General features: G+C 49.4%; 8 protein-coding genes across 8 annotated transcripts; 4 read left to right on the top strand and 4 right to left on the bottom strand.

Moving 5' to 3' along the window:
* Positions 1–27: 27 nt before the first annotated feature.
* J7337_009945 (uncharacterized protein) lies at positions 28–2652 on the top strand (the record flags this gene model as incomplete). Its single annotated transcript, XM_044827538.1, has 2 exons — positions 28–1887; positions 1945–2652. 2 exons carry the CDS (start codon positions 28–30, stop codon positions 2650–2652), a joined length of 2568 nt encoding a protein of 855 aa, XP_044678132.1.
* Positions 2653–10622: 7970 nt separating this feature from the next.
* Positions 10623–11086, top strand: J7337_009944 (uncharacterized protein; the record flags this gene model as incomplete). The annotated part of the gene is made up of 2 exons (XM_044827537.1): positions 10623–10981; positions 11044–11086. The coding sequence occupies 2 exons, from the start codon at positions 10623–10625 to the stop codon at positions 11084–11086; spliced, it is 402 nt and encodes a 133-aa protein (XP_044678131.1).
* Positions 11087–11235: 149 nt separating this feature from the next.
* J7337_009943 (uncharacterized protein) lies at positions 11236–12586 on the top strand (the record flags this gene model as incomplete). The annotated part of the gene is made up of 3 exons (XM_044827536.1): positions 11236–11254; positions 11312–11728; positions 11793–12586. 3 exons carry the CDS (start codon positions 11236–11238, stop codon positions 12584–12586), a joined length of 1230 nt encoding a protein of 409 aa, XP_044678130.1.
* Positions 12587–13128: 542 nt separating this feature from the next.
* J7337_009942 (uncharacterized protein) lies at positions 13129–13731 on the bottom strand (the record flags this gene model as incomplete). The annotated part of the gene is made up of 1 exon (XM_044827535.1): positions 13129–13731. One exon carries the CDS (start codon positions 13729–13731, stop codon positions 13129–13131), a length of 603 nt encoding a protein of 200 aa, XP_044678129.1.
* A 580-nt stretch (positions 13732–14311) lies between these two features.
* J7337_009941 (uncharacterized protein) lies at positions 14312–15622 on the bottom strand (the record flags this gene model as incomplete). Its single annotated transcript, XM_044827534.1, has 1 exon — positions 14312–15622. One exon carries the CDS (start codon positions 15620–15622, stop codon positions 14312–14314), a length of 1311 nt encoding a protein of 436 aa, XP_044678128.1.
* A 561-nt stretch (positions 15623–16183) lies between these two features.
* On the bottom strand, positions 16184–18153 carry J7337_009940 (uncharacterized protein; the record flags this gene model as incomplete). Its single annotated transcript, XM_044827533.1, has 3 exons — positions 16184–17098; positions 17150–17958; positions 18015–18153. The coding sequence occupies 3 exons, from the start codon at positions 18151–18153 to the stop codon at positions 16184–16186; spliced, it is 1863 nt and encodes a 620-aa protein (XP_044678127.1).
* A 587-nt stretch (positions 18154–18740) lies between these two features.
* J7337_009939 (uncharacterized protein) lies at positions 18741–19580 on the top strand (the record flags this gene model as incomplete). The annotated part of the gene is made up of 2 exons (XM_044827532.1): positions 18741–19007; positions 19059–19580. 2 exons carry the CDS (start codon positions 18741–18743, stop codon positions 19578–19580), a joined length of 789 nt encoding a protein of 262 aa, XP_044678126.1.
* A 134-nt stretch (positions 19581–19714) lies between these two features.
* On the bottom strand, positions 19715–20776 carry J7337_009938 (uncharacterized protein; the record flags this gene model as incomplete). The annotated part of the gene is made up of 1 exon (XM_044827531.1): positions 19715–20776. The coding sequence occupies one exon, from the start codon at positions 20774–20776 to the stop codon at positions 19715–19717; it is 1062 nt and encodes a 353-aa protein (XP_044678125.1).
* Positions 20777–21602: the final 826 nt, after the last annotated feature.

The raw sequence follows: 21602 nt of genomic DNA, 5'->3' as shown, positions 1-21602 counted from the left end.
AACTAGAAAAACATCACATCGACGATCATGGAATCGACAATTGCCCCAAAACCACGGCCTCGGCCCGCCCATACACAAGGAACTACCCGGTGCGCCTACACTCCCGATGGAACTCGTCTCGTCACAGTCGGCTCCAACAACACGATTCGTCTCTACAAAACAGGATCTGATGGAGAACCGATCAATATCGACGACTGTCAAGAACAGAACATGGCTGTTGCCGCTGGTGATGAGTTCTTTGTCGTTGGATCCGAGGACGGCACCGTCAGTTTATACTCCCTCGAGACACATACCTTTGAGCGCTTCCTTACTCGAACTGTCCTGCCAATTCGCGATGTTGCATTGTCTAGTGATCGTCAATGGTGCGCTGTGGCAAGTGATGAGTTGAGTGTCAAGATTGTAAACACAATGGACATCACACAGGTCAAGCACCTTCGAGAGCATGCCCGCGCTGTACGAAATGTTAGCTTCGATCCTCAAGGGCGATTGGTTGCGCTTTCTGGAACCGATGGAATCGTTTACGTATATTCTCTTACAGCTGAAGAGCCAGAGCTGATTCGAAAGGTGGATGGTATCATTGGTGCTATCGACGGAGATAGCGAGACGTCAACACGTGTTGCATGGCATCCAGATGGGAGAGCATTTGCCGTACCGACACCCGTTAAAGACATCCAGATCATCTCTAAGAATGATTGGGAGAAGCAAAGAACTTTCGCCAATGGACATTTGGCTGATATTACTGCCATAGCCTGGTCGCCCAATGGTGCCTTATTGGCGTCAGCGAGCAAAGACGGAAAGGTGATCGTCTGGGAAACCAAGACACAGTCTGTCATTGCAAGATACGACTACTCTAATGTCATTGACATTGCGTGGCACCCTACCAAGAACATTGCGTCCTTCACAACTACCGATGGTGAAGTCTACATCTACCCAGACTTCCTGACAGACCAGTTCTCGCCCCTGTTGAAACTGGCCACACAACCTGCCCCCTTCATCCACGACCCCCTTGCCGAGTTATCTGCGAACCGAAGACCGCCTCCAGTCAACGGTCAGAAGCAACAAGGTCTGCCAACGAGACCCCGAAGGGAGTCACTTGGAAGTCTCGACTCATTTCTCGAAGGCGGAGATGGATATGGTGATGATGATTTCGTGGAGGACGATGACGGTGCCGGGTACACTGTTGGGCAAGGCCAGAAACGAGCTCGGGACGGTGATGATGTCTATGGTACCTCAAATAAGCGTCGCCATATGCTTGAGCCGCAATACCATGAAACATTTCAGCCAGGAGCGACTCCCTGGCGAGGGAACCGCAAATACCTTTGTCTGAACCTGATTGGTTTCGTCTGGACAGTCGATCAGGACTCACATCACACTGTCACAGTTGAGTTTTACGATCACGAACTCCATCGAGACTTTCACTTTAGCGATACCTTCCTCTACGATAAGGCCTGCTTGGCCGAGCATGGCACACTCTTCTCATGTCCACCTAAGGATGATGCCCCTGCAGTCATATTCTATCGACCACACGAGACATGGACGCAACGACATGACTGGCGCATCGAATTACCCAAGGACGAAGCTGTGACGGCCATGTCCTTGAGTGAGTCTTTTATTACAGTCACAACTAGCGCCAACTACGTCCGAGTATACACCCTATTCGGCATGCCATATCGCGTATATCGACCCAAGAGCACACCAATAGTGACATGTGCAAGCTGGAGGGATTACGTATTGACTATGGGCAATGGACCCATGGGCGCGGATGGTAACACTCGCCTTCTGTACACCATTGAGAATGTCAAGAGAGACGAGATTTGCCAGAATGAGGATACAGTAGCACTACCCGAGGGCGCTACACTGAAGAGCGTCTTCTTCTCGGACAATGGTGTAAGTTTTCTCTATAGATAGGACTGATTAGAAGGTACCAGACTGACCATGATCTAGGACCCCTGTATCTACGACTCAACAGGCACTCTGCTTACACTTCTTCACTGGCGACAGCCTTCAAGAGCATCATGGGTGCCCCTTTTGGACACAAAATTGATGGAACGTCTAGCATCTGGTCGCAAGAACGAGTCCTACTTCCCAATTGCAGTGGCCGATAACAAGTTCCACTGCATCATTCTCAAGGGTGGTGATCAGTACCCCTATTTCCCTCGTCCACTTCTGTCTGAGTTCGATTTCTCCATCCCTATAGCATCGGCACCTAAAACCTCAAAGCGTAAAGCTCGGGAAGGATCTGAGGATCTTGAAATGGCCGATGGCGATGAAGATAAGGACGATGAAGATGATGGTTCTTCAGAAACTCGCAAGCTCGAGCAGCAGTTCATGCTTCATAATGTGAAGGCAGCTCAGCTCCGAGATCTCATGGAGGCTACATCAGGCAGCCACACACTACGCTCGCAGCTCTCACGTCTTGAACTCGATATCGACAAGACTCTTCTGCAACTCCTGGCGGTTGAGTGTCGTGAAGGTGAAGAGCGAGGCATGCGGGCGCTGGAGATGGTACAGCTCATGCGGGATCGTACAGGCCGCATGATGGAGGCTGCTGGTAGAGTGGCAGAGAGATATGGAAGGACGATATTGGGAGAAAAGATTCGCGAGGTCGGTGAGAAACGGGTTGGAGGACTGGAAGATGATGACTTTCCATGATGCCATATGTGACTCTGGATGAGGTCGTAATGTGGATTTGGATCATGCGTAGCATTGGAGCAACCTAGGATCTTGCATTCGGGTTCGAACATGACAGATAATGACTATCATATATCAAGGAAGACCAACTAATTGTCTCTGCATTTCAGCCTCTGTTGCTGCTATCACTACGGAATCACGGCTTTGATATGAAGTGAGTGATGGTCTCTTGTCCCTTCCATTACAACTGGTAGGAAGCAGACCCATCATGTAATTCGATGTCTCAAAAAGACACTGCACTGCTAATAAAGATCGTTGCCGACTTATATTCCGGACACAGCTGATATGCCTACTTAACATAGGGGAGGTAAGAAAACTTGGGCCATATACCCTAACTTCCTAAGTAACGAGAAGACTTAGGCAAGTTTAGTATATCTCGATGGACATTTAGACCAGCGAGCTTAACGTCAGAGGTTCTCTTACCTCCCCGGGGCAACATATTTCTCACACCCATTGGAACTACGACGAGTCATGATAGCTTCGGATGTATATGGAAACTAGAACTGTTACAGAGTAAGTGCTTCGGAATTGCCACTGACCGAGCTTCCTCCACTAGCTATATATATCTATAACTTGTATTCACATTAGGCCAGTATATCAAAACACTCACGATATAGTCAACTGATTCTGTGCCCAAACGGAGTTAACATTCAGGGGTTGATAGTTGTTGTCAATACATGGATGTACCATGTCGAGAATTTCTAATCATATCAAAATTTTGCTCTCCCCTTGTGGAAATGCGACGGATGTTGTACCCGCGGGAGTCGATGTCGATCATGACACCCTGAAAGTTTTGACTATTTTTTTTTTCTCCCGTCAGCAAGCAACGTTGAACTGTCGGAGATACAGTACACGCAACGTTTGCTAGGCGTGGCTTCGCACCCGGTCCGGCCGAAAGAGAAGGAATTCCAAAAGAAGGAATAAATCGTGAACAGAGATTTTTCTGTTGACATGGAAGGCGCCATGGATAGAGTAACATCGTTGGTGTGCACGGGTTCAGTGTCAAACAATAGTGTCTTGGTCTTTGGTGAGCCAGGTATTGCAGCGAAATCAACTGCCGAAGACCCAGCAAAGCTAGCCTTTTACTAGCATGTGAGTCGCAAACATGTTCATTCCCTGTACAAATTCTGAGGAAACGGCTCAAAGGTCGGATATATCGAGCGTAAAAGGCATTTCGGCCGGAGGCGCCCATCTAAAAAGGTCGAGCTAATACCGACGGACAGGGTCAGATTTCGGAATACGGCCCCTATCAGCATAAGTTTGAAGTGAAAGCGGAGTGGCTCAGGTACGAGGCGTTTACGCGGCGGATATTCAAGTGCCATAAAACCTGCCATCGGAAGAACCGATGATGTCCCTTGGAGCGTTCTCGAACACTTCGATAACCACAGAACCTGTTAGCGCTCATGCAGTTTCTGTCGTGCATAACACGGCCAACTTCAAGTTGGTGGTTGGTACTACAGCATTTCCAACACTAAGGAGTGACGTGCGCTGCCCTGTCATCCATGTCCTCGGGTTTTGAACATGAGCCGAAATGCATCCCTGTTTCAGCCCGTTCCCCTTTTATTATCATCCCGTTTCGGACAGAGCGCCATGGCCATGCTTGACGCCCGATGAGAAGAGTTGAATAAGTATATTACAAGATAAGCAGTCATGATTTCATGCGTAATCTGGGAAAACGTTAACCGTGTCCTGAATCGCGAATGCTTTGCTAGATGCCACTAGTCAGTCATCATAGATTGTAGCTCGATATGCTGGGATCTTGCATCAGGGGACGGGACGATCTGGTCGTGCAAACTGGGGAAGTGATAGACGTTTTGCTTTTTGTACTGGGCCTGAGACGCATCAGGTATCACAGAGTTGATGAGCGCAGTCCAAGAAAAGGACAAACTGTTCTACGGATGAGAACCACTAGTATGGATGTATGTAAGGTTATGTTAGATCCTGCATTCTCATTAGTCTAATGTCTCGTCAAATAACAATACATCATATCGTGAGAGTAACTGATAGAAGATTCAGTGCACGTTTCTGCGTAGTTCCTGTGCCCTAATATCTATCGAGGCAAAATCCCAGAACTGCAATTCAAGCCTCCAACTGGGTGGTACGTATAGGTAGTCTGTTGGTTCCGAGTTCTGCCCGCACAGATCATGAGAGACCGAACATTATCGGGCTGCCGTTGAAGTCGGCCCTACGACAACTCCCTGCAGTAGAAGCCTTATGAGCTCCTCCTCAGGCACAGGGGACTTGCATTCTAAAAATGCTGTTAAAAAGACCAATTCATCGGTCCGAGGCTTGGCATCCCACTCTTTTCGGGATGGTGGTCTGTGATGAGTTTTTGGGTTCACTGGCTGAAGCTGGTGGCAAACCGGCGTCAAATCTTAAATTGTCTGAAGTCAGGTTCGAGCTGTGGTTTGCTCACCGTGGGGGCTTGTGGCTCGGAGATGGAGGCCTTGAATGCAGTGGTGTTGCCATTTGGTACACTTTACCTAATTTACGGGCCTGTTGTGGAACGCTTCCACGATTATCCAAAATCTGTATTATTGAAAATTTGAAAATAGACAGGGTGACGTTGTTGAGTTGTTGGCTCTTCAAAATTGCTAATGTCGTGAAGCTCAACATTGAAGCAGATGCACGAGGTTGAGAGCTGTACTGGCATTGATTGGTTGCCGATATCAGAACATATTGTAAAGTCGGGGGCGTGTACAGTTTACATGAGTCAAGAGCCTGCGACTTTTAACTCAATAGCTGCCTGCAGTGAGCCCTGTAGATTGTTAACCTTTGGAAATAAGGTCAAATTGCTGTCCATCAAATTCAATTTGGTCAGAGACAAATGACCTTGGTAGGCGAAACGGGGATAAACAGCCTATCAAAGCTGGATCTATACTGGCCAACACGTTTATTAGTCCCCTATGTTTGAGGTATCAGCCGGAGTTGGAGTTCACAAGTTCGGTTTCCCTTTGAAGCTGAAAATTCTTCATTCCGTGGTTGTCACTGGCTTTCGCTATGACCGAAGCTAGAGATCATGGGCCTGAGCCGGCGGGCGGGAATGTTTTCGGGACTGGACAGCATAGTGTAGCATACGGAGTAGGACGCCTTGAAATTGAATGAGAACGAGTCATCATCTTCTCGCAATTCACCAGCTCGGTTATGTTCAACCGTTGATGATGCTACATACCTGTTGCGGGGAAAGCTGATGCATTGACGGCATTTGTTCAAAAGCCGGTCGATGATATTCTCAAAGACCCATGTGCCCCATTTGACAACAAACTTAAAATGTCAACCTGTTGGATCTGTGGAGCTGTTACACGAGAAACTGGTTGATCGGGATGATCTAGAACACAGTATTGAACAATTGCGATGTGCTTAGAGTATTGCTGGTGTTTGCCCATGCTTAGCAAGTTGTGGAGCGTTGGAGAGCCTAATCCAAGAAGGTAGGATTAAAATCCACTTATCAGGCGTCGTTCTGAGAATAGTTACTCAAGGAACCTCAAGAGAATACGCGAAGAAATTTTGATTGCCCATTTTAGAATCAAGCTTAGAACCCGTCAAACGACAAGGTTCCAGGTTCCGGACGCTGTGGGCAACGCTCGGTCTCTGTCGGCCGTTGACAGAGAACGTGGAAGTTTGCCTTTTGGATCCCGCTTTGATCCCCTGGCTTGTGTTTGTGGTCTTTTTCGTCTGGTCCTGGCCTGAATACTAGCTAGGGGAAGTTATCCGAGATGCAGCCATAGATTTGGTTGTTGAGGCCAACAGACGCCATCGCCAAGGTTCGACTAGCGGAGAGAGCTAAGGCCCTTGATCACAGTTGAAGTGGCTCGCGGATCGTCATAACTTCGACAAGCTGTCTACAGGGATACATAATTTCTGACTCTGTGGGCTTGAATCAGTCCTGAAAGCCTCGCCTTAAAGAGTCCGGTCTAACACAGGAGATTGGATGCTGAAGCGTTATCTGTATCTTCGTAAACTTTGCATGTTTCATTGCGGATGAGGAGTGGAAGTGGAGGAGTAAGCTCGTGCTCCCGTCTTTGAATGGACGTGATGGCTGAGTTTGATATTAGCCTTGAGAAGCAACCAAGCCAAGGTGTACCTTACAACGGGAAGGAAGCACGGGGCACGGCCGCACGGGCGACGGGCCACGGAGTAGAAGCCGGACCACGGCAGGAAAGCACGGAGCACACAGAGGTCTTGCATCTGATAGGTTGGAGAACTTTGGGAGAGAAAGTGCACCTCCACTGTCTCCTGCCCAGCTAGGAAATCAGAGACTGCTTTTAAGGACTTTCAATAAAGCCAGTGTTTAGCACCTTCCAATGACAAAGCCAAGAGGAACAAAAGAACCTCACGTAGCCCGACGAAAGGGAAGGAGCATAATGTTAATCTCGAATAAGAGACGAGAATCATGTGACCACTTCTAACATCCCGTCTGTCTGTGCCTGCATTAGTTAAGTTCAAAGTCAAAGTCGAAGCGAAGCAAAGCAAAGCACACAGAGGCCATTCATCAGAGACGAAGAGGCTCTAATACAACATGCACAATTATCGGAACCCCTTTCATTCGTTCAACCACCAACACAAACTCTTCGGTTACCATTTGCGGAAACTGTACCCAGCTGGACAAGGGTCGACCAACAGGGAGACCTGTTGAGCCAGGCTACCAGGGTCATCCGGGCCGTCCATGTTGATTCAGATCCATTCCCCATTTATCCAACCGGTTCACTGCTAGAACCCGCCCGCCATCTCGTCTCTTCGATGCACTATCTCGCGATCCTGGAGAGGACTTCTATCAAGTGCTGCAACGTCACCCTCACCGTGGTACCACATGAGGAGCCCTGCCATGCTTAAGAACTAGCAGAGGGTCCGAGCAAAGATTGTCCTGAGATGGTGATACTCCTTACAGAGTACGGATTATTGCTTCTTGTATCCCGTAATTACGGATTTTGATGAGGACTAGCGGTTTATTACAGAGTCCAGAGAAGAGCATTCTGTATGCCTAATGACGATTGATGCCTTCCGCATGTTGGTATTGGTTCATTATCACAAACCATAGAACTATTGCTGCTTCTGGCATGGACAGCGACCATGCACCAACTTTCCGATTTCGCAACGCGGCTTTGCTTCCGACTTAATGATCGACCCTCATATGCAGCAACGTTGAGGCTTTTTCCATGGTATTTGACCACGAGGCTCTCGGATTCAGGCACGGAGAAAGGGAAACCTTTTGAGCTTCTGATAGGGACGATCAATATAGTACCCAGTCACGAGCCACACCTTATAATCTTCTTCAAACACTTCCACACGCACACTCGCTGCATCCACTGGTGCATCGTGCATCTACCGATACAGAAAAAATGGTCTAGGCCATTATTGACCGCTGCAACATACCTGAATTCCGTCCTTCTTTCTTTTCTGGTATTTTCGATGCCCCTTGAGACACCCTCTTCGGGTCATCGAGGCTGGGCGCCACACATCGCACTTTGCCTCCCGGCGTTTCCAGACGCCAGGCTGCCACACCATGTATGAGAGAAGCGGCATGGCGTCGTAGAAAGGATGTTGAATGTTCCGGGCCATTTTCCAGGTAAGCTTTATCTTGCCATCTCCGGTACCGTTTGGAGCAACTCTCTCTGACGGGTTCTTTATCCCAGATCTGTCGCCGAAGCCGCCACTAGATTTCGGGGACTGTGCAAGCAGGTGTTGATCTTGGCGCTATACCGGCTTCTACCATTATTCCATTTACTAGACATGTCAAAGTCTTGGTTGTCGCACTGAGACGATTGATGAGTTCCTTCGGCCTGGGCGCTGGAGCTTCATTCCAATGATGGGGCCATGATGGATTATGCCATTACTTGTGGCAGTGATCCAGAACCACGGATGGCTGCATTTGGCCAGAAGTGAGACGTCTGTCTTTCAGCTTGTCACTGCAGTTGAAATGTGTTCGAAACGGTGATAGCATTAGAAACCAAGCTGCCGTACTTTGTAAAGTCCGTTCCTGGGCGTGGGACACATGGAGTGAGTATAAGGTAAGGGTTTGAAGGAAAGGGTGCAACAATCGATGCACGCTCATGCGGGTGAGGGGGTGCCCAGAAGGCCAGAGGCTGGAGTTGGTGTGGGTGGGCTTCTCTTGGAGACTCAACTCATTGCTTTCGATTGGACCTCAGCTGGGCTAACCTACATACTCTCCTCCGTAGCTAGCCATGAGTGTCATCCCCATCCCCATTCTATCTCCATGGACTCCTTGCTAGCCATGCCCCCAAATTTCCAACCCCGGCGCATGGAGCCAGTTGATATTGATCGCATCGGATTCCTTGCAGTTCCAGAAAAAGAAATCAGTCCTGCCAGCAGCTTGCCGGGCTTCTTTCTCTCCTCTCCTCCTCCTGTCTTACTTTCTGTCTGTCTTTTTCGAGACCTTCTAACAACAGTACCTTGCAACTTCTACCTATCCGCTATCCTTACACATAACCATTGACTCGGGTTTAGCTAGAGCTTCTTTGCTCCCTGCCTTAACTTCCGTGCAACCACTTTCACTACCCACCAGCAGGTACAGTCCCGTCTGTTCCTCACAGTGCACAGAAGCTGTTTTCTGGCGCTCACCCTTTTACCTACTCCGACCGCCACTCGCCAATCTTTTTTTCCCGGCCCTGTCCTGAACTGAGAGCTCTCCCCGCTTGTTCCCACGCAGGTGTCATCGCTAGCAGCAGCCCTGACGATTCGTCAGTTGTGCATTACTGGACGGGACAGCTTCGACTCCAGGGTTGAACCAAACCTAACTAAGACTTCTTCATCAAGGCAGCCAAAACGTTTGATCATCGCGGCATCGCCGAGCTGTATTGAACGCTATCAAGGGTCTGTCCAGTGTTTCGTCTATCTTGACGTCCCTGCGGTGGTTTTGCCCTTTGTCCGAGCAACCTATCATCTGGCAGAGGTGCTAAGATAGACTCTGCGACAAATCTCGCCTTCCCTCCCCCCGCCTTCTAGAAGGTGGACGAGAGCCCTGAAAAGGCCCCTATGCGAGGCTGATCAGCAGCAACTATCCTAACCAGGGTGTCACCTAAAACCAACACTAACCCTAGTGACCGACCTCCCTAAAGCACTTGGCTTGGGGTTTGAGAGTCTTTGGTCTTGGCCAGTCTAACTAATTCGACCAACGGCCAAGAAGAACCTGGCGGGCCCAGCTGCAAATCGCCGTTCTTGTCTGGGCTATTACCACATCCCATTCTGTCGTTCGTTCTCCTGTCACCTTTCTCTTTTCCAAGCCCAGGCGCTGCGCATTTCGCCTACCAACGCCGGGAAGCGCTTGAACATACAGAGTACTTGGGCTGAGTTGAGCTGCGCTGCGCGACATCAACCACTGACTCGTTTTTGCGCCCTGAGAATGAGGTAAGCCTTTAAAGACTTCACTCTGTTGTGTCTGCACAGTCCATTCCGCGCCCATTGATCGCATTGTATCGCATCACGTCGCAAGTTGCCTATCTCATGCACAGTATGGTACATACATCTCTCTTTCAAGACCGGCTCCGATCTCGACTCCGCTACCACTCTCCATCGCTTCCTCCCCCGTTGTCTCTCGGCTTGTGATCCACAGTCTCAAATCCGCGATACCGTCTCTGTCTCCGGGTTCTCTTCCCTTTACAAAGCTTTACCTTACCTTACCTCACCTCACCTTACTCTTTTCCTTTCCTTCGTTGTCGTCTCAAAGTTTAGCCGCTACACACCCTCATTCCTTCACACCCCCATCCGTCGGCCTTGTGCTCACCCTCCTACCTACTTTACCTTCCTTGCCTACATCTAACTTATGTACTCCATCTTTTAACCACCCCGTTTCCTTCCGTCCTCGCTTGCTCGCTTCTCCTTGCATCTTTCGTTTCTTCAAGAGATAGCAAGCACTGTCGACCCTGATCCCGGCTCGTCTGTACATACATGACCTTTCTTGTCGACTAATCATCATGGCTACAGCGCACATGGCCGTCAGGACTGAGACCTTCCCACATTCGAATCCAATTCCCCATAGCGAGTCAATGGGTGCTCGCATTATTCCTATACCAACTCCCACGATCAAGATGTCTCCTCCAAGCAACGGCGATCCCATGGAGATCACATCACCTGCGCCATCCTCTACTGGCAACAACAACTCCGATTCCGATGCCAACGGCAAATCCAACGATCGACCCAAGAACTCTCCCGGTCCCGATTCCAATAATGTCGTAAACAATAATGCCAATAGCATGCCTGCGCCCCCGCCGGCTGCTGCTGCTGTACACCAGCCCAAAATCGTACAGACAGCCTTCATCCACAAGCTGTACAAGTGAGACCGCGCCGCCAAGCTTTTCACGATAGCTTGCTAACGTAGTGACAGCATGCTGGAAGATCCCAATATCCAACACTTGATTTCATGGTCCGCGAGCGCTGAAAGCTTCGTCATGTCGCCCTCGGCCGACTTTTCAAAAGTTCTCTCGTGCGTACAACACATTCATCAGCTGGTTTCTTTACACTCGACTAATGCCTCCTAGTCAATATTTTAAACATACCAACATCTCATCATTCGTGAGACAGCTCAACATGTACGGTTTTCATAAGGGTGAGCAATAGAGCATACACGAGTTGCGAGTAAGCGCATTGGCTAACTTGCACAAAGAACGCGATGTTTTTCACACTGGAAATCCTGATACAACGCTCTGGGAATTCAAGCATGGCAACGGGAACTTCAAGCGTGGTGACCTAGTAGGTCTACGTGAGATTAAGCGCCGAGCCAGCCGACATGCTTTGGTGCACCGCGAGAGCAACTATTCCAAACCTGCAGCATCCCAGCCAGGCACTCCAGCCGAGCCTGTGCCTATCCCACCAGACAGCGCCGATGCTCGAATGCTCAATATTGAGCATACGCTCTTCGACTTGAGTAATCGCCTGCAGCGGAGCGAAGAGGCAGCTCATTATATGCATGTCAAGAGCCAAGCCGCGATGGACACGGTGAATCGACTTCTTCACTTCAATCAGGAGCTTTCAAGACATATGCTGTCTCTTGTTCCAGCCGAGAGTCCCCTCTCTCGTGAAGGTGTGTATTCCTATGTGAAAACGCGGACGATAGCTAACGTTGACATTAGTCATTATTTTACAAGGCGAGATGCAAAGGCAGGCTGAAGTACTTCGGACACTCGACGAGCCACCCCAGGAGGCACCATATACCGGCCGGCAACAGTATTTTGCGAACGTCGAGAACGCCCCAGTATCACCCAGACAGCTTGCCCAGGACGACCAGAGACGAGGCCCTGCTTTAGGCGTCCCTCCCGCACGCGGTCAGAACTTTTATAAGCCACCAGTTCCTTCCAACCTATCTAGCAGCACTCGCAGGCCATATGGCTCCATCAGCGGAAGCAGTACTACGCAGTCGTCCCCATTGCGCACAGGACCGCCTCCACCGCCTCCTGCTCCTCATCCTCTATCCAATGTTGAGACTGTTCCCGGCCCCGGCAGTCTGGCCCGTCGTCACACTGCAGCCGATATTCGAGCCCATGGCTGGCAACCAGCACCCTCTCCCTTCAGCACTGGCGCACCCTCTGGAGCATGGCCCCTTTCGCCTAGCCGTGTAGCCCCAGAAGACCAACGGATCAGAGACTCATTTTCAACATACTCGTTGCAAGCTGCGTCCCAAACACACCCTCACTCACGCCCAACAACGCCCCCACCTCCATTTGCGAATGGCGCCGGCGGTGGCTCTGACACGTTTGGTGGCTGGTCATGGGGATCTGCTGGCCGTGAGAACAAAAACCTTGCCGTGAAAGATCATTCAGCCCCCCCTACTCGAAGGGGGAGCATGGCTCATATCCTCAATCCCAGTGATACTGCCGAGCGATCAGATGAGGATGAGGACCCCCGAGGCGACGACGACAGGAAGCGAAAGCGAATGCAGTAAATCACACATTTAACCCTGATTTTACTGTGGGACCTTGAAACCCAAACTTTGGACAACCAACTTCAATACATCATATACGTACATACACATACACGGGCTCTGTACATGGATACTTACTTTCCCTTCATCGGCATTACATTAGGCCATAAACATACTTGGATTTTGATGGCGAAGAGACCGCCTACTTGGAGTATAGGAGGACATCGGATAGCTGGCTAGAACACGGTCACGGAGGCTTTCTTCATTACGAGCGCAAAGCATAGCAGGATACCATGGCGGGCATTTTGTTTAATCCCATGGAAATCATTCGTCCTCATCGAAAGGAAGGGGGACAGATTTCGGCACACCTAAGAGATGGAAGTTGTATCTTGGGAGGAGTTGCATGGTTGGTGCATGTATATACCATCAGAAGACAATACTATTCTAAGCAAGTTAAATGTGGTCTTGATGTCTCCCTTTTTTGAGAAATGATGTTGTCAAGTCTTTATGCCTGTATTAGATGGGTATCTTGATATGAAACTAATGTGAACGTTCTTATGCCTCTACTCTGCCACCGCCGGTGCTGTCTTTTGCTTCTTCTTCTTCTTGCTCTTCTTCCGCTTCTTTTCTGTCTGCCCATCGCCCAAACTAGGATCATCATGTGTTGCAGTGTCCTTCATATCCACATCCACCTCAGGCTCTCCTCCGTTTTCGTTCTTCTCCTTATCCCCAATTGTAACAGGAGCAGTCGGATTCTCAGACTCTGGCTCCGGTTCAACCTCCTTCTCCTTCCGAGGCCTCTTTCTTTTGCCCAGCGCACTTCGTCCAGCTTCATCCTCACTCTCGCTCTCTTCAGCCTTTTTCTTGAGATTGCCCTTGGCATCTCTGTTCAACCTGCCCCTTAGCATTCTCTCCTCTTTTGAATTTGCAAACTTTTGAACGTCTTTTTTCTCAGGAACATAGCCTAATCCTTCGTTTGGCCGTGCGCCACGGGTAAGATCATCATCGTTGTCGAGTGGTACAGTGCGTTGCTTGCGCGGTAGATCTCGAGTAAGGGGCATAGATTTTCCTATGGATGTCCTGGAGGCGAGGAGGAGTGAGAGTGTGTTTGCGATCGCATCGCGGTTTTTTGCGACTGGGAAAGGTTGAGGGGGTTCAGGTGCCATTGTGCTTTTTGTCGCGATCAGTTGTAGTAATGCTAGTGTGCGCAATCCGAAGGAGACCGCGTAGGTCCCTTGAAGTAATTAGGAAAGTCGCGAGAGCCAACTTATCATTGCTTTAGGTGAGCAAGATTGGTGATGATTGGGGTTGATGGAGAGTTTCTGGCAGAATAATTTCACATGCGACAAAAAATGCGGGTGCTTGTCTTACAGTGGGGCGCGAAAGTCAATACATCTTGTATGGGCGTTTCTTATAAGATGTGTCGTAACTTTTTTTCTACCCACTGCATCGCTCCCAGGTTCTGGTACCGGTGTCCCTGATGAGAACTTCCGACTTCTGCAACGATGACATGACTCTAACAGTGAGTGGCATGAGAGCTCATTCACACAACATACAACGATCAAAGAGAAAATGCGCTTGAATATTTTGCTGTCTTACATAACAAGTTTAGAAGATATATACTAGAATTAACTAAGATTAGGAAATTACACATTCTCTATCCTGTAACTGTGATAATACTTTTGGTCATAAATTCGTAAACATAAAGAGCCATCATAACAATCGCCGCGCCCCCAAAACAATTCATTAGTAGCTAGCCGTCGTATCTCTCAAGCTGAGAACGTAAGGTAGGTCTGTTGAGTCGTGCCGTGTCGCAAGTCGAATAACAGACCCTGAGCTAGCTGATGACTTGGATCGAAGGCTGGAGGTTGATGGTTGGCTCATGGGGTAATGAGGCCGACTTCGAGCAAGACTATTATTGCTAAGTCTTCGTGATATAGACCCTGGCCCTGTAAATCCGCTCCTCACGCTATTAGGAGCAGTCTCATAAACGTTCCAGGTATTCGTGGATAGTTGGCGCCGTATCCGAGCAGAGCTGCTGATGCTGGCGTCTGAGGGAGCCAAATTACTGCGAGACGTGCCTAGCCTTGATCTAGCATCGTCATCGTCATCGTCATCGCCATCGCCATCGCCATCGCCATCGGTAGAGGGTGAAGATGTATCGTCTTGTTCGTCCAGAATATCTGGATCCAGGGGTTCCATGGCGCGAAGAATCTCGGCAAAAAGATGCATAAGCTCCTTAAACTGAGCATTGGAAATTGGTCGATTCGAGAAGCGTGCGTATTCGTAGTGTGAAAGAAATTCGATAGTGGTTGAATCCATCTCGATGACCCCCAACTCAGCCAGATGAACTACGTAATCGCGAAGGCTCATATTGGCGGTTCGCTGCAAAAGAGCTACAGCGTCTGGGTCCAGCAAAGGCGGGTTCGTATCGGAGGTTGGATCAGGAGGTGCAAGAGTCAAAGCCTTGCCCTCGATCAAATTAGGCAGCTCTGAAAAGACAGCGTTGTATTCGAGGTTTGGTAAGTCCGGAGCGTTGGGTGAGGACCATCCATAATGTTCGATATCTCCCCAAACAGGCTTTTTACGAGGTATCACCACCACCAGTTCCTCTGCTGGGCCACTGGGACCATCAAAACCTAGCTTAACCCTGGTTTCGACAGTTTCGTCATCCGGTGCCGTGTTGTCTGTTTGAAGCCTGGGGCGCGATTCGTATGCGATCGATGCACTTCGCCCAAGACCCAGCGCAATTACTTTATAGACAGCCGAGCGAAGATCCCCCTTCTCGATTGGTACCCATCCTTTCGGTATCGACCCAAGATCGGTCTTGTTGATATATAGACGGGTGATAAAAACGAAGGAAATGATGACAATGGCGAGGACGTAGGCGGCAGCCACGATCCAGATGTTGTAGAGCTGTCGATTTTGGAACGAGCGATGAATGGCGTCGGCAGGGGTAGATATCAGCAGTCCTAGAAGACAGACATAGAGAAGAAGGTAGAGAGTTCGATAGACGATGTGGGCGACAAGCCGTCGATGAGAAACGGGAGACGCCATATTCCTAGTCCATGGGCACAAGAAAGCCGCAGTTGCGAATGCGCTGCGCTGCGATACTACCAAAGGCCGCTATGACCGGGAACGTGAGTATAGTAAGAAAAGGGATGAAGAGTGGGACATGACTAGGTTAAAGAAGAAGCTGAACGAGTGAATGAAGATACTACAGTGAGTAAGTGGCGTCACTGTAGTTGTTGAGGGGGTTGGGTTGAGAATTGCATGTCCAAAAGGCGGACCTCTTTGGTGATGATGCGATTGATGTAACCAGAGTTAGACAGAAAGAGGTTGGCAGTTGGCGAGGACCCTTAGTGCTACAGTACGTTTTGAGCACGGGTACTGTGCTTTGATACGGTACAACTGCGGCCCCACCATCTTTAATTGCACTGCATTAGCTTCAACATGTGAAGCTCCTGCAAAAAATACTACCTACGTACGGATACTATTATTGAGAGATCCATGGATATAATAATTGCTCAATTGCTTTTCTCGTGTTCCAAATTGTTACAATGGTATCATAATACATTAAGATCCTATCCGATATGCCTGTGTTTTACATCCTTTAACCTATCGCGCCACCTCTGCCATCTCAGGCTTCTTTGCAGTCGCAGAAGCCTCCTTGGCCAAGCGAATATCAGTCAATGTCAGTCTAAGGTCGCTGCTATAAGGCTCGAATTTGGCCAGCACTTGTTGCAGAGCAGACTTCAGAGCGTCCACAACTTCTTCCACCTCAGGGCTGATCCTCTTGCCTGACACATCAGTCCAGTGCAATGGGAATTGCAAGCGGAAGGCCTCCAGTTTCTTAATCACTGATGTGAAGGTTCGGATGATGCTTGGCACATCTCTGTGCACGTTACCAAACTGATCCTCTGCCAAGCTGTGCACTGAGAGGTGGTGAAGCACGCTTATCGCATTGATGCAAAGCGTAGGCTCAGCGTATGGGGTACCCAGCACCGCAGCAGCAAATTGGGTGCGGAAATCTTGCTGGAACAGGGAAGCCACAGTGTCCATCTCCATCATTTGGAGGGCCCAGTGTTCAAACTGGCTCTTTATGTGATCGGGGGCAACAAGTTCCTGCTGCTCCTTCGTCAAGACCCGGTCCTTGGCCTCTTTCCACGTCTTCTTCGCGATAGGGCTCAACTTGGACACAGGAGACTCGCCAGGGGATCGTGCGACCTGTCCCAATCGCTTCTCAACCTCATTTAGCATCGTCTTGGAAGCCCTTCGACTGTTAAAGATGGGGTCATCGCGAAGAGGGGCAGACACTCGCTGCTTGGGTTCCGGGGCCGGCGCAGCGGGTGGTGCATCAGGAGCCTTGCCGTAGGTATCAATTCGCGTCTCGATGGATTTGACCACTTCCATACAGATGGCATAAACCTGGGACCACATAGGTCCATCCTTGCGATCGATGTCTTCGTAGATAGCCTGTCGACGGGTCTCAAAGCCTTGCGCAATGATAGCAAGCTCCCACATCGCGAATGCCTAGATACGATTAGGAATGACCGTCAAACACGCGCGTGTGACAAATCTTACCTTGATAGAAAGTTTCTTGCTCTTAAGACCGTTCAAAAGACTGCCGTTGGGGTCCTTGGACTCAGAGGTAAGAGGCTTGCCGTTCTTCAGGGGCTCCTTGACCATGAATTTCGAGAAAGCAAAGTTACCAATATTCCATATCAAATGCACGAAAGTTCCAGCCTCTATGCATCGGAAAAGAAGCCAAAGATCACTCGGCCAACTAGGCGGGAGCATGTTGGTCTTTGGCAGGTTATAGAAGATGCGCAAGAACATAAGCGCCCATCCCCAGATGAAAGATCGTAGTATAGCGTAGTATAGAATCAAGGCGACAGGTAGCGCACTTGCGGCGCCGGAAAGAGAAGCGCCAAATGTTGCTGGGACTGCAGTAATCAGCAGCTTCAACGCGTCAGGCTGCTTCTCGTTCTTGCCCTTTGAGGATGCGAGGACCAGACGATCGGTGTCCTTTCGGTAATGGTTCAAGGTTTGCGTGATGGCACATGAGACCATGTACGCAAGCAAGAAGAGCGGCCTCTCGTTCAGTCTCGCACGGTCACCGCTGAAGTACGTGATCCAAGAGAGGTTTGCCGCCTTGGGAATTGCCCAAAGGAACACATGGCTAAACAACAGGCTGGAGAAGCCATACCAAAACAAAGTCTCGTATGTTTGAAGCTGAGTGATGGTGTTGCGAAGGGTCTGGAAGCCGGGGCCAGTGGTTCGCAGGCCAACGTGGTAGTTTGCTATTCGGAGAACGACGATCGCGAGGCCACATGTGAAGATGAAGGCTGTTCGTATGCCAACAGGGCCAATTGGAAACCAAGACCAAAAGTCTAAAAGATAAGATTTAGTGTCGGCGCCAATGGAAAGCCAGATGAATTTGACTCACAAGATTTCCAACCGTCAAGGACGACCGCCAGCAAGTAGGACACAAGCAGCAAAACAGTCGCCGTAGAAGTGAATCGTCTGTGAAGAGCAGGCTGCAGGAAGTCCTTGTAGGGTGCTTTTCTAACCGTGGTAGGCGCCATCTTGACAGCGCATCCCAGGGATAAAGAAGAGCTCGAGGCGTTGTTGGGAGATGATGTAGTGGGTTGATTCAAAGAGAGACTAAGGTAACAATGGAAGCTCTACCTAGGCTCAAGCCCCAAGTAAATAATAAAAATCTCCAAGCAGCAACGAGTCGCTCGCAGAAACGCTAAGGTCCAAGCTCCGTCATTATCAGTCACGTGCTGATAGCATCAGGGCCGCCTGGACAACCTTGAAGCTGCTAAATACAGGTACATCCAGAGGATAAAAGAAAAGATATTAGGATTTTGACCCTGAAAGATAAAAATATTTAGGTACCTTAGGTAGTTCAGTCTAGTCCTAGGGGATTTTCTAGTGACTTCACTTTGATAACTTCTTCTAAAGCTTTTTTGTTCTGCTGCCCTATTGTAGAAAGTCAGAAGGTGGCTGAGGTTTCATTAGCAGTTACAGCGCCATGCAAACATACGTAATTGGACATGCGTCTCAGTCTAGCTAGAACAGGGCCCACCTTTCCGGCTGAAATCCATAGTCAAGGCCCGGCCTCCATTCACGCAACTCTTCATTTCGACCTTACACCATCACAACAATCATGTCGTACGATCTAGAATCCGGGCGTGGCGGCGCCGGCTATAGCGATGACCCTGCTTTCCAGGAACTCCAATACGACCTCAAGAGCAAGCTTCAAAACCTCCTCAGCAGCAATCGAAAACTCGCCAACGATGTTAATGTGCTCGGCACACGTAAGGATACCCCGCGCCTGCGGGAGCGAGTGCACAATAGCATGGATAAGACGAGGGATATGTGCAGAGAGATTGGTGAGGGCGTTAAGCGCCTTCAAACTTGGGAAGAATTGACGGTATGAAACACGCCTCGAATTCGATTTGTCGCATACTAATTATATGCCTAGAAACAACAAAAGTACGAGCAAACAAAGGTCTCGAGCGATTTCCAAGCAGCTCTCCAAGAATTCCAAAGCCTCCAGCGAAAAGCCCTCGAGAAGGAGCGCGCATCCGTTACCGCCGCCCGTGCCGCCCAGGAGGGTGAATCCGCCGAAGGTCCCCAGTCCGGCAACCAGCTTGAGCAGCTACAGCAACAAGAACAAGTCTCGCAGCTTGCGCCTCAAGACGAAGTCGACTTCCAGGAAGCTCTCATTATCGAGCGCGAGGAGGAGATCCGCAACATTGAGCAGGGTGTAGGCGATTTGAACGTTCTCTTCCGACAGGTGGCGCAAATCGTCAACGAGCAGGGAGAGCAGCTTGGGACGATCGCAGACAATGTTGAGAACGTCCGGGACGACACGCGGCAAGCTGATGTTGAGAACCGACAGGCCGCGCGGTATCAGAAGGCAGCCCGTAACAAGAGCTGCTGCCTGTTGCTGATCCTAGCCGTTATTTTGACCATTGTTATTCTGGCTATTGTCCTTGACTAGATTCTTAGAGCGCAGCGTTTGACGACTACGGGTGGCCTATTCTTGTTCTTGAGGCGTCTATCGGAGTTTTCTAGGTGCCTATACATCAAATTTTCCCCACGAGTCTACATTGATAGTTACATATGAACGCTTAATCAATTGTTCTTTTTGTCAGATGTCTTTGCAATCCGTGATTGGTCTTTGAGCACGAAAGGGAATTCTTTCGACGGTTGAGGTGCCCTCAAATCCGGCGTCTTTGGTGGAACAAGGCGTTGAATAAAGAAGTCGTTGAGGCGGGTAAGCGCAAATGATGTACCCCAGTAAAGGAAGATAGCGCTTGGTAAATCGGCAAAAAGGAGTGGCAGCAGAGGCATCATAAGCATGACACGGCCCAGAAGTTGTTGTAGCCTAGAGGTGACCATCATCTTTGAGTCTGAGGGCTGGATTCGCAATAGTGCCTGGATTTGTTCCTTGGGCATCCTCGCCCATATACTCCAGACCAGAATACCCGAACAGATGATAGGAAGTCCGTAATAAGGATCCGCAGATGCTAGATCGGTGAACCAGAATAAGCCTCCGTCCACCAAGGACTGGTCAAACATGCTGCTCGAGGGTCCGAGACCAGTATTGCCCAGGCCAATCTTGTGACTGATCCACCCAAGGGGTGCACCGCATTTCCTTCGTAGAGCCTCGGATATGGTGACAAAGGGAACCATTCCGAGTAAAGGTGCCATGCCTTTCCAGCGCTGGAGACCCCATGTTTTTAATATTCTCCGTCTTGACTTTTCAACTGCACCTGCAATGCGAAGCGATCTCACATGATCGGGAAGTTCAGGGTTGTTTAAGCTCCTATCCATCATATGCCGACGAGCCCAGGCTGTGATAAGGGGATCCAATGGTTTTCTGGCCTCCCGCAAACGGGCGCTGTATAGTTGAAGAGGGAATCGGATGGTTGCGTTGACGCCTACGGCAAGTAGTGGTATGGCCACATACCACGGCAGCCCAACGCTATGAGCCCAACTGAGGGCATCGGCAGTCGCGGTGACTGTCTCACCGAGCGCAGAAGCGACGGAGAAGTTCCTGCGGTTGGCGCATGGCGATAAAGCTGATGAGCTGAGAATGGCTGGATGTGAGATGCGGCGTGTTGTGTTGATGGCTGAGAGTGATGGCCTAGTGTGAGGCGATATGGAATGAGCGGTTCGTCTAAGGAGTGACATTTTGACCCATAGCACCGTGGTTGCGGGTGCAATTGAGAATTTGGTGCTGGTGTGAGTGAGTCTTGAAGTCAATGAGATGAAGTCGAACTGGGGCTATTTTTCTGGATTCACAGCCAATCAGCGCTAACGGTTTATCGTTGAATACCTTACATCTCTCGATTGTCAATGCAGAACCACGGTACGAGGCAATAGTAAGATTCAGTATATTAACTAGTACTCTATGTCTCTAACTGTTATCAAAGCAAGTTTTAACCTACACAAACCGTTTGTGTAGCATGATTCAAAACGTCTTGAAAGTCTTGAGGATGAACTTTGCTTATTCACTTATACAACACACTCTTACTCATCTTAGACAGGCATGGCAAATATCGTTACAAGTTAGCAAGAGAACCAGTATAATAGCCAAAGTTATTACTACCGTAATGACAATACATACAAGTACTTGTAGATTTGTATACCTTTCGCTCAGTTTATTTTGACACCTTATGTCAAGGTCTGATGTTTTCTTGCTCCTGAGGGTCCCTTGGCCATAATTATTCCGTTGAACGCAGGCCTCAGTGAGCCCTGGTTGGTCCGTTCAAACCTTGATCTCGTATTCTTAAGAATGATTTACTTTCTGACTTTCTGGGCAACAGAGCTATCATTGTAAGTTCTCTCCGCGGGCTACCGAACCTAAAGAAAGGGTCCAGTGACAAGGGTCAGGAGCCTCTGTGCCCCCCTGTAGCTTGCGCAGCTACGGTGGGTCAGCTACTGAGCTTTGGAGCTTGCAGCAGCATCCAAAAGCTTAGCTTCGGGTTCATCTAGCGGTGTCGGTGCCTATCCCCCA

Source organism: Fusarium musae, chromosome 7 (genome assembly GCF_019915245.1).
Source record: "Fusarium musae strain F31 chromosome 7, whole genome shotgun sequence".
NCBI lineage: Eukaryota > Fungi > Ascomycota > Sordariomycetes > Hypocreales > Nectriaceae > Fusarium > Fusarium musae.
The sequence above is the reverse complement of the archived record's forward strand: the minus strand, read 5'-3'. Positions and strand labels throughout refer to the sequence as shown.